At 34.7% G+C, this 12,975-nt stretch overlaps 1 protein-coding gene across 5 annotated transcripts in view; it reads left to right on the top strand.

The window, feature by feature from the left end:
* Positions 1-10,720, top strand: part of AKAP6 (A-kinase anchoring protein 6) — a 281,727-nt gene extending 271,007 nt beyond the window's left edge. For 4 of the 5 annotated variants that reach the window (XM_061367603.1, XM_061367602.1, XM_061367601.1 and 1 more), the window contains 2 exons: positions 1,216-4,691; positions 9,818-10,720. In XM_061367603.1, coding sequence (XP_061223587.1) covers positions 1,216-4,650 — 3,435 coding nt within the window. In that variant the 3' untranslated portion in view covers positions 4,651-4,691; positions 9,818-10,720. The remainder of the gene's footprint in view (positions 1-1,215; positions 4,692-9,817) is intronic. The other variant, XM_061367605.1, reaches the window with a different exon arrangement.
* Positions 10,721-12,975: the final 2,255 nt, after the last annotated feature.

Here is a 12,975-nt window from a genome sequence, read left to right as displayed (position 1 = left end):
AACAAAACTTGTTCCAAGAAAGCTCAAGAGAGTGAGAGACCATAGTTGAATGGTTTTTTTTTGGAAAAAGTTCTTGGTTTTCTGGATACAGTGATCATTGTTCAGCTGTTAAGATTATTTAAACTAAACAATTCTACTTTAGTTAACAGTTCTATTACAAGAGTTATTATATAAGCAAAGTCTTCCCTAAAATGGAGGCCTTTCAATAAATAGAAAAATAAAATAAAATTAATTCATGCTCAGAGAACCACCCTCAAAGTCAGGGACTGCTTTTGAGTAGTTTAAGGTGAGTCAGTACTCTTGGTCACTTGACACATCATATTTGAGTGAGTAAAGTTGTCAAGGTGTTCTTCCTCTCCCATGTGTGTTTCCAGAAGGATTAATTCTTGGTACTGTATGTTCTGAATCATAGCAGCAAATATTACTGGAAAGTTTAAAAAGTCTTAAAAAAACCAAACTACTTTCAGCTCAATTATTTATCAGCTCTTCCCCAGAAAAAGTTGTCAGCACAGACAGTATTTGAACTTCATCTAGTATTTTATTAGACTGATTGATTGTTCTTACAGCTGAAGATATTAGCACTCATTAGGTCTTACTTACTGGTCATTAGTACTGCCTTTATTATCAAGTAAAGAATAAATATAAATTCAAATAAAAAGTCATTAAGTCTTGTGATTTCCAGTGTATTACATCTGTTGTTTTAAGATTCACAACACAAACGTTTATTATAAACATTTTGAAAATCCTTTAATAAATCCCTTATATCTTAACTCTTTTAAACCTAAGCAGGCTACAAGAGTTTCTCATATATTCAATAATAAGCTGTTAATTATATCGTTTTTACTAACACAGTCATATATGATTCTGCAGAAAGGTTAACAATTGTTACATATGAAGTGACTAACCACAACTAATCTCTATTAAAGAAAAGTCAAATTTCTGTATTATATTTTGACAGAAAGTTAAAAAAAAAAACCCAAACCAAACAACCTGGAAAGACTAAGAAATCATGCCAAATTTCATAAGTTTTATTTTATTATTTTAATTTCATACAAGATATAACAAAACAAAAAGCCTATTAGTGACCATTGTTCCAAAAATGCACTTTACTCCTATTAATGTACTTATATAATTTCAGTGGAAGCACATTCAAAGTGCAGCTGTAAATACTTTTTCAATTTTGACTTTGATTTTTTGATATTTTTTTTTTTACAGGAGCCTCTGAATGTTATTGATGCCAGTGTGATGGATCTGAATGGTTCAAGTGAAGATGCACTAGAATGGGATGAAACTGACATAAGCAATAAGCTGATCAGTATTCATGAAGACTTAAGTGATCCTGATCAGGACCTCAAGAAGGATGAGCTAAGACAGAAACCTTCTTCAGGAGAAAGTGGTTTTAACGATGTGAATGAAGATGAAAATATTGGTGATTGTGGAAGTCCTCTTTATTGTCCCAGCATTACTTCCCCTCCAAATCCTCACATCTATCAGGTCTACAGTCTTCATAATATCGAATTATCAGAAAAAAAACACATGCCTTTTTTGAAAAATACATCTAAACTCTCCAGTGTAACACAGTCTAACATTTTAAATAAAAGTCTTAGTAAAGACTCACCATTTTCATCTACCAAATCCCTGCCTGAGCTAATAGGGGGGAACACATTGGCAAAACCATACAGCTATATGTATCAGAGTGGAAACATAAGCAGGCACTCTGAGAGTGAGAGTGGGATAGTGAGTGAATGTGATACAGAAACTACAAATAATTCAGAGATTTTTTTGCTAAATGATATTGACAGCACTCAGAGTAATCCTGAAATTGGACATGCAGAAGCTGAAGTGGATGATATAGTTGATGTGATAAAACAAAAAATACAGCAAGATGAAGACCATGCTAGTCTCTCAGATGATTTCCAGTTGTTACCTTCTGCATGTTGTGGAAGTGAAAATGATGAGGATTTGGACAGCATTACTATGTGTAACCGTGTTTGTCTAGAAGAATTGCAAGGAAAGCATGATGTGTTTACTTTTTATGATTACTCATATCTTCAAGGCTCCAGATTCAACTTACCAATGATAATAAAACAATCACAAATTGAAAAAACACATCCAGAGGGCAGTTTGTTTAATGGCTTTTGTTTTGATAAAATACCTGGTAAATCTGAACATAAACCTGAAGAGTCTCAACCAGATGGGTTTATTCATGACCATACTCTGGCAAGGGTCCCTGGAGAATCAGACCCCAATTCCTGTAAATCTGGAGAAACTGTAAGAAAATTAACTGTTACAGAGAATACAAGACAGGTTTCAACTTTATCTCGTAGCTCTTCATTAGAATCTCTGTCTGTAGTAGGTGATTTGTTCAGCTCAGGTATTTTTAAAAGTGGAGACGGTCTTCAGCGAAGCACCTCATTGGAGAGCTGGCTGACTTCCTATAAAAGCAATGAAGATCTTTTTAGTCATCATGGCTCAGGTGACATAAGTGCAAGCAGTGACTCTGTTGGAGAGCTCAGCAAAAGGACACTAGATCTTTTGAATCGTTTAGAGAATATCCAGAGTCCTTTAGATCAAAAGATTAAGCGCAGCATCTCTGATATAACACTCCAAAGTGGCTCTCAAAAGATGTCTTTTACTGGACAGCTGTCTCTAGATATTGCATCCTCAATCAATGAAGACTCAGCAGCTTCCCTGACTGAACTCAGCAGCAGTGAGGATCTTTCTCTCTGCTCTGAAGACATTGTACTGCACAGAAATAAAATACCGGATTCAAATGCATCATTTAGAAAACATCTTAATAGACCTGTAGCTGATGAGAGCGATGTCAATGTCAGCATGATTGTTAATGTCTCCTGTACTTCTGCTTGTACTGATGATGAAGATGACAGTGATTTGCTTTCAAGTTCCACCCTTACCTTAACTGAGGAAGAGCTAGGTATCAAAGATGAAGATGATGACTCTAGTATAGCAACTGATGAGGATATTTATGAAGAATGCAATTTAATTTCAGGACTTGATTATATAAAAAATGAACTCCAAACTTGGATTAGACCAAAATTTTCTTTGACAAGGGAGAAGAGAAAAAGTAACCTCAGTGATGAAATTCAGCACAGTAAAGTTAGTAACGAGACATCAAAAGCCACAGATACATTAGGCATTGAAACACTATTGAATGGTTCAGTACAGAAAATATCAGAAAATAATGGCAATAGTAAGCATGTGCCATGTGATCATGAAAAAGGGACAAAGAGTCACCTGATGAAAGATATCTCTCAGGTTGTGAAAGATCAGCTTGTGGATGATATGGAAAATGGCAATGTTGAAAATACTCTTGGGAGTCACAAGGAAAGTCTTGTTAGAACATCAGCAACTCCCAAAACTCATGCATCACTTGATGTCAGAGAAGCTGAAAATGAATGTTGTGTCTGTGAAGCTTTTACAGACAGTTCAGACGATTCACATATGGATGGAAAAGAGACTGTATTGTTGTCAAGTGAATCCAGAAACCCTCTAAAAGAATGTCAAAGTCATCTTCAGCTTGATCATCACTCTGTTGCTTCCTCTCCTGCTAAAAAGCCTTGTCTTGAATCTTCCTCAGAAATGAATTCTGGAGATGTAGAAGATACAGCTTTACAAACATCCTTACCTAATGGTCAACAACAAAGAATAAGCATTACTGAAAAATCTACTGATTGCTGTACAGCCTTGACATCCAGTGAAGAAGAACGTGACTCCTCTGCCAATGGTCTTGCTTCATGCTGTAACTGTGAGTCTGATGTTTTTGATAAAAGAAACATGGAAGATGGCTCAGTACGCAATTTTGTGAGGGAGATCATAGACATGGCATCAACAGCTTTGAAAAGTAAGTCACAACCAGAATGTGAGTCATCTGCTCCAGCTTCATTAGCACAGATCAAGGAAAAAGTGTTAGAACACTCTCACAGACCCATTCAGCTAAGAAAAGGGGACTTCTATTCTTATCTTTCACTTTCTTCTCATGATAGTGACTGTGGAGAGGTAATCAAATATATAGAGGAAAAGAGCAGCACTCCTGTGCCATTGGATTTCACAGATGAGAGGGAAAATATTGAATGCTTTTTTGAAGCCTGTCCTGAGGAAGAACGGGTTGAGCAGCAGCAATCTGTTTCTAATGATACTCCTGAAGCACGAGTTGAACAGCAGCTGCAGCAACCTATTTCTAATACTATTTCTGAAACATCTCCAGAGTCAGTAGGTGAAGTGACTCAAGAATCATTAAGAGAAGTTAAAACTTCATCTGAAGGTAGGGATTTATCTTTCTTCTGTGATGATGACAATGGTATAAACATCCCTAATCCTTACAAACAAAGCGCATCAAATAATTTGAAAAATGCTGATGATGATTTGTTGATTTCAGATGGGCAAACTGAAGGTTTGGAAAAGAATCCTCCAGATCTTAGCACTAAAAAGAGTACTACAGGAAAATCACCTGGACCTGAAGATTCCAAAGGATGTGTTGCTGCTTCTGAGGAGGCTTCAGCTATAGAGTTTCAGTTAAAGCCTGGCCATTCACAGAAAAAGGATGTTTTGCATCAGAACAGTAAAACTCTTGCTTGTGAAGAAAATCTCCTAAATCTTCATAAGGAAAGACATATAAATATGCACAGATAGAATGTAACCCTCTCCAGGCACGTACATTGTCCTAAAACCAGGTATGTACTCTACAAGTTGCACATTCTTTTTTTTACACATTTTTTCCTTTTTTTTTTTTTTGTGTGTTTTTTTTTTTTTTGTAAAAATGAAAGGAGATGAATCGTCATCCACCACGTAGGGCTTCTCTTTGATGATAGTGCTATATTATTTGTTTTGATTACACTGTAATCCAAATTTACATGCCACTGGTCAACAAAGGCAGTAAATACTAACTGCTCCTTGCCCTTTGGCTTTGCACTGACTGGAACTGGTCTCTTCTGGAACAAATCTACTATCTTACAGAACTTGGGAATTCTTCAGAAGTAGTATTTCTATATCAGCCTTCTCTTTCCTCCTCAACTGAGCTGTGGAACCAGGCACCAGCCCTACTCATTGATCCCCTTCTCCACAGTCAGCTGGCCTTATGAGGTGTTCAAAAGCACTTGATGAAACTGAATTTCCGGTTTTACAAGAATTTTGTGTGACTAGTGAGTTGGAGTTCCACAGTATTTCCAGACAAGCCACGAGGAATGGCTAAGCAGATTGGAGAATAAGTAGTGAGATAATAATTAATCTCTTGATATCAGTTTACCATGACTTAAGCTCAATAAGCTATTAATAAGAACAAAATTATTACAACACAGTGTTAGACCAAAAGTGGAGGTTACCAAAACAAGAAATCTTTGCATCATTAAAGATTATAATGTGAAGGTAATGTAGAATAAAGACCTGAATACTAAAGCAGGTGGAAACTGATAGCCAAACAGCAGTACTGGAAGCTTTGGTTTTATTTTGTGATGTGCATTTTGAAACATAAGTAAAAGGGTGCAACCTGAAATGGAAAAGTGTATCTAACCTCCTCCAAAGTCTGAAAGTGGTTCAGATCTGGAGTTTCTGACTTCACATAACACATAATTATTCCAACAATAACTGCATATTTAACAACAAAAGAAGATCTACAAAGCAACTTCTGGATAAGATCCTAACAAGTAGCACTGCTGCTTTGAGTCTCACTAGTTGTTTGGTGACCCAAAAGCCAGTATAACTGTGTAGAATGCCAGTCTTTGGAAACACTCCTCCAGTAGACCAGAGAGAGCACGGCAACTCCAAATGCCACTCCAATTCCAAATGCTGGTGCTTGCCAGAAGCTATAGCAAGGAAATTTCCAATAAAACACAAGGCTAAGCACAGAACCAGGTTCCCTGGGAGGTTCTGGAATCTCCAGCCTTGGAGATTTTCAAAATTCAAGTGGACATGCCGTGAGTGATCTGATCTACCTTTGAAAATAGCTTTCCTTTGAGCAGAAGGTTGGACCAGATGATGTTTAATTTCCTTCTAACCTAATTTCTGCTATGATTCCATGATGTTGCTAGGAGAAAAGACTGTTATTCATCACTGCCTGTGAAAACCACTAGTACTTTCCAATTGCAAACTATGTAGCTGTAGCAGAGGATCTGGGCATATTTATATGTAATAGAGTGCTTTCTTCTGCATTTCATGATTTTGCTATATTATATTACTATGCTTTGGGCTTTTCTTTTGCACATATTGGTGGCTTACCCAGCATTCACACTTTCACATTTGTATAAATATATCTAGCAAAGTCTTTAGGTTATGACAGCAATAGTCTACAACTTGCCACTATCTCTTTGAACACGTATCTACTTGAATAATTCATTATCTTGGAACCATCATAGCAAAGAGGATATTTTTTGAATGGCTCTGAAATAGGCTGTCATGACCTGTTGATTACCAATTAGGTTAATACTTGGACACATCCAAACAACTGGAGTACCCATGAAATCAATTGGGAATTACAAAACTCGTAGATGTTATATATTCTGGAATTACGTTACAAGGCTAATTTCTATATGGAAGACTATTTGGAAATTGAGATGATGACAAAAGTTTGAAGTTGATAAGTGATCAATATGTAAACATAAGTTTTTCTTTAATTGCTCTTTTATTACTTTTCTTATTTTTTCCACTCATTTTTATAACATTAATTTGAGGAAGAATGCTTACTATAGTGACTGTGATTTTATTCTTGTTCTCATTCTTTCATTGATGAGATAATAACGTCTTTTCAATTCATTAGTACTTTTCCACTGAGGATCTCAAAATACTGTATAAAATTTCACTCAGTCTTCAAAACTTCATAGTTTCTTACTAGTAGCCAGCTAGGTTTTTCATAAGACTGGGATATGACAATATGCAGTTGATGTAAGGACTAAGATTGGACATAGAGAGTGAAGATAGTAGTAAATGCCCCCTGATGCAACAAAATGTAATGCAGACTCTGTATGTAACAGTTTAGTAGGTTTGTGTTCCAGGGTTTTTTTTGCCCAGAGGACAACAGAAATTTTTAAGGTAACAAAGCCCTTCAAACTACATCCCACTTTTTACATTTAGGAGGATATACTGGTTCTTAACTGATGCATATAGCATTGCTTCCATGGAAATTATGTACTGTATTATTCCAAGTAGTAAAGCCCTAGGAAACATATAGTTTATCTCTGGCACATCAAAAAATGAAAATATGAGCTGCTACATTTGGTATCACTAAAGTCTGAGCTCCCTTCCCCCATTCACGAGCTTGGTGCTTTAACTTCATCTCTCATGCTATGGGGAATGAATTACAGAAGCAATCTATCCTAATTTGTTAACTTATTCAAATAACAGTTATTATACTTAACTATGCTAAAGATTATCTTTTTGGTGGCAGATTGTTTATTTTTTGATGAGGCTAATTACTGATTTTCCAAAGGTAATTTACATTTATTACTAATACATCTTTTAAAATGTGACAGATAAATGTTGTTCCCATAAGTGTATTACGAAAAAAGTTACTATTTAAAAACACATTATTTAATTTGAAAGATAAATGGCAAACACCATTATTTTTCCTGTAGCACCTGTGCTGTAAGCTCATTTAAATGTGTAATTCCATGTGTAGCTGAAATAGTTAGAGAAAAATAATCTATAGTATATGTGTACCTTAAAAGCATACTGTGAATTCAAACCTGAAAAAGGCATAGTTTCAAATGTACTTTGATTTTTATACAGTTTTAGTATTTAATTTGGCTGTATAGAAGAATAAACTTAATAGGGAAGAAAATATTTTTTGCCAAATGTTACAACCCTTTTATTTAGCAGTGTGCTACAAAAAATTGCCATTATGGGAAAATAGTAACAATTCTATAAGCAGGCTTAAAAATATCTCTGTCAGGATTGACTAGTCTCTGATACGAGCCAACATGTAGTTCTTCAATAGAAGTTCTCACAGTTCTCATAGAAGTTCTTATCAGAAGCTCTATGCTGATTTTATTTCTCAAGTAGGGGACAGCTTGAAAGAACTGTCTTTCTGTATATGAGATCATACAGTTTTCTGCTGTCACTGTGACCCATGACTCACCAGTGGAATGGGAGTTTTTAGTAATTTTCAATATGCATAGAGATCAATACATTAAGAATATGATGTGTCCAAAGACTTTTTTAGAGGATACATTAGAATTCTGTATGAAATCTGTTAATTCTTACAAATGAGATAAAAAACTACTTCCTTTTGTGAAGAATTTGTAATTTAAACTTAAGTTGTAACTTAATTTAGGGAAAAAAATTATCGGACATAAGAAAACTACATTGGTTTCATCTGACAATGCTGCAATGTTAGCCAGAATATCCTGCCACTTACTATAACCAGGAGAAACACAGGACTGGTACTCAGAAAACCTGACTGTTATTTCCTCCTCAGCAATAGATTTTTTTATGACTTATTCCTTCCTTTCCTTAGTTTCTTTAATAAAGAATAATGAGAATAATGATGACTGAGACCTGTGAAGCATGGCTTATTCACTGAAAAGTGTTTTGAGGTCCACAGCTAAAAGATGATACATAAATGCAAAGGACTGTTAGTTAATTATTCATTACAGGAAAAAATAATATACAGGTTTACACAACAATTTATTTTTAGCAACTGGAACTACAAGAATAATCTCTTTGCTTGCCCTTTCTTTTCTTAGAGGTTTTTATAGGGCGATAAGTGCTGTAACGTTCCTTCATAGAGTCTAAAACAGTCTGACTTTTTAGCTCCTTACAGTAGCTGACTTTAAAAAAATTAAATAGAATAAGCAGCTAATCTTTTATTGCCTGTGAATTACATAATTTTTAAAAAACTTGACATAATCCATCAGTGAGACTTTTCTTATTACAGATATGTGAAACTCATGCCAGAGTTGTAGAAACCTTTTGATACAATCTTCCCCTTTAATCAGTTCTTCATTAATTTCTAAGCAAAGTGTTGAGCTTTTCACTATTTTCATGTAAGTATATTTCTTCTATAAATGGGGGACAGGGTCAGTTTCAGCAAATAAGATCAATGCAGAAGGTAACTGGATAGATCCAGATATTCCTGCTTAATTTGGAAGGCACATAATGCATGTCTAGAGTGCCTCCTAGGAAATGCCTAAGAGATGTACTTTGCACTAATCTTTGAGCTGTATTCTGACAGCTATTTCTTCATAATCCCCATCGTAAGCCTGTGCTCTTTGATGAATAGTTTAACCCTAAACTCTGAGCTGTGTTATTCTACAGTATGAAAATTTAACTCATTGACGGTACTACAAGTCTTTCAATAGCTATTTACAATTTTAAAATACAATGATGACACTGACAATCCTATTCACAGAACACTTCTGTGACAATCCTTCCTTCCTCTCCATTGAAATCTCATTCTGTATGTTTACATAAATATTAAAGTAAGTGATGGGTAGATCTTTTTGTTACTTGGCTTTTGAAAATTCCTATGTTTTCATAGATCAGTGCACTTTTGAGTGTGCTGAAGGTAAGTTTGCAGGTAAGGATGAGGACAGCATCCAGGGAAAAGGTCAGATTTGATGAATTCTCTTGTTTCTTTAGAAATGAAGTCTTTACAAAAGTAAATGAGCTTTCTACATCAATACAATTTTTTACAGTAACTTGTACCTCAGGCTATTAAAAGTCATTGTTTGCCTACTGTATGCTTCTGCATTAAAGGCTCTGGCATGTGATCATTTAATGAGTATCTATGGTTGTTCTGCAAGAGCTATGTTTTGCAAATAAAACTTCATTTTCTGTAACCTACTATTACTTTTTTGTTTCCTTTTAGAATCTTGGCTGCAATTCAGGTGCAGGTTCATCCTGTAAACCCTGGGATGACCTCCAATTCCATTGTATCACTGCCTTTCATTACACTGACTCCCAAGATAAATTTTCTTTCCAAACGTGATTTGTCCATGTTGGCTTTGTGATCAGGCTGCGTATGCTAGTCCTGTTTCAGTGATCATTTTGTATTGTAGCAAGGCCATTTGCTTTCATGTGGATTCCTCTCCCAAGCTACCTCTAATGACCTGCCCTTCCTAAATTGGTTGCCTCTGTACTACTTGTCACTTATTCTGTTCTTTAAAGTTTTGAAGATGTACAGAACTCATGATTAGTCTGGTTCATCTTTTCACAGCTGTATCTGCCAGTACTCTTCTATTTTATGTATCTAATTTAATATTTATGTGTATAATGCATAAGTTTATTGAAACTATTTTACTTTTAAAGTGACAATTTTGTTGGATTGCAGCAAAAAGAAGTCATTAGCCCTCCTGATTCAATACATCTAAAAATTAGGTAATTAAAATAAATGGCATTTTATTTATTTAATTTTAAAATTTAATCTATGCAACACTTCAAGAAACAGCTACATGGTGTTGTATATTAGGAACTGTTGACATTCTACTGAATTAAGTACAACATTTTGGTTTTTTATGCTTCTTGAGGTGGTAATTAGAAAAAAAGTTTTTAAAAAATGTGTGCCTTGCTGTATTTCTTATACCATTTATTAAAAAGCTGCTTTCACAGTAAAATTTTGTTGGTTTGAAAGGAGGAAATAGCAAGGTTAAGATGTGTGAATAATTTCTGTATATATGTATAACCAAGTGCAAACATTGATGTATAATGACAGTATAAAATGCTTTCATGTTTGTGATGTCCAGTGATGTGGAAAATATAAGCCTTAAAACCATTAGATTGCATGGTAATTAGAATTGGCATAATAAACATAGTTCATTGGGGAAAAGAAAAAAAAAGAAGAACTGGTGATCTGTTTTACCTGCGTTATCAAGAACAGAATGCTTTATCAAAATACAGAAGAATATGTTTTTGTTTACAAATATTTCCTAGACATATATGATTCCACACCTAGTGAAGATTTGTATTACCTGGGTCATAGGTAAAGAACTTATTCATTAAAGATTCTGCAGGTCTTTTGGGCCAAAGAGACATAAGTATTAAGTAGTTTAGTACACTGCAAATTGCAGTGGTGGCACACTTCTATAGCAGATCTTTTCTTGGTTTTTTTCAGTAAGAGTTTGTTGTCTGATTCTTAAAATTTCATTCATTTACATAATGATACTGAGTAAGCTTTATATATATTAATGCAGATACTTTTACAGTTGGCCGTTTCAGTGACTGAGACTGTACATTTTAAATGTTTTTGTCTTGTGCTTAAACTACATTGGGTAGCCAAAGCAAGTCCAATGCCTTTATAACCTTTCTCTGCAAACATGGCATTCATCAGCTAAAAATACTATTGAGAACGGATGTCAGGAAAGTTAAAAGGCAAGGAATGCTCTCCCATGCCACCCTTAAACATATAATTCACAATTATATGAACATTTTCACAAAAAACCTCAACATTCTACTTCCTTTAAAAAACGTGCAACAGTTTGAGGAACGATTCTGATAACATATTCATTCAACATGGAAGGAACAGGTATTTAAAAAAAGCTTAATTCTTTCCAAATTATTGAAAGTTTCTTATTAGTACAAGAAGCAAATGATCTCTCAATTTAAGTTTCCACTGCCTAGCCTTGGGTAGGCTATGATGTGGGTAGGACAGCAGAAACAACTCTTAGGTTAAAGAAAAGTTTAAATAAGAAGCAGCAATTATTAAGAGAGTCTTTTGAATCTATAAAATTCTGCTCTCGCATATCTTGTATCATGTGCACATCTAATAGAGTAACCTGTAATGACATAAAAAGTGTAACTATATAGCCAAAGATCACTTTAATGTATTTTAAATATTTTTAAAGATATATAAAATAATTTGGAATATAAATCCTAATTTTAGTAAGATATTTACAGTGAAAATTATGCTAATTTATGAATTATTTGAACATGATTTTTTAAATTTTCTTGATGTGGGAATTGAATTTAGAATCATTATTTCTTTCCCCTAGCTTTTTCTAGTTTATGTTTTATTTTTTTTTAAACTTACTTTGACTATAGCCATACCTTACACTATGATGACAGGAAAACTAATAAGTCAAAGGCTTTGCAGATCTGTCACCTCACCCAACAGACTGTGCAGAGCTCCATCAATTACTTGTACCATTCTATTAGGCTATTTGCCACAAATTCACTTTTTTTCCTGGGGGAAAATAATAGTACTTGTCAAATCAATAAACCACATATTCATCATACACTATCTGGAATATTATATGGTCACAACTCAAATTTCTGTGGTTCCTTCCTAAGAGACGCTGAACATTTTAATTTAACTAGTATTCCCAAATCTATATTATTTGGTCTCATGAAATAGTCATCATGACTGTGATGCAAGACCCATCATTATCAGCTATTCCTTTTTTTTTTTTTTTTTTTGCATGGTCAGTAACTTTACCCTCTTTTATTTTTCTTCTTAGAATATACTGGAGTTTATTGTCAATAAAAGTTGATTTCTAAAGGAAATCTCTGATATATACTTACAGGATTTGTTAATGTTTTAGTGTAAGTCATACGCTTATGCCCAAATTTTGCCTAGAACTTGCAATAAGTCCAAGTGCTAACTCCCTAAAGAAAAGTATTGGCAAAATATAAAATTAACACTGATGTACCAATGTTGCTCTAAGGTCAGCCCATACATGGATTCCTGCATAGATCCTGTTCCCTGCTGATGAAATTCTCTGGTTGCGTAGAAGCATGCTGCAAGCTTTCTGCAGCATTTATTCCCACCTAAAGTTCCATAGGCTGCTCTTTATTCCACACACTCCCGAGCTCATGCTTGAACAGCATCTGCAATGTGTGAGGTGGCCATTTGACAGCAATGACCCTGACATGTGGATCTTCCTTTCCTGCCTGCTTCACATTCCTTCCGCAGAAAGCCAGAGTTCTCCAGCTGTAAGCAAAGGGAATGTACACTAATATTGGTGGTAAAACACATGCCTAGGACTACGATTTAAAAGATGTTTTGTGATCAGCCGAGTTTTATATATGGAT

This window comes from Neopsephotus bourkii, unplaced genomic scaffold (genome assembly GCF_033783945.1).
Source record: "Neopsephotus bourkii isolate Nb327-2 ecotype Australia unplaced genomic scaffold, CSIRO-AGI_Nbou_v1 NB_1388, whole genome shotgun sequence".
In the NCBI taxonomy this organism is placed as follows: domain Eukaryota; kingdom Metazoa; phylum Chordata; class Aves; order Psittaciformes; family Psittacidae; genus Neopsephotus; species Neopsephotus bourkii.
This window is presented reverse-complemented; position numbering and strand designations above follow the sequence as displayed.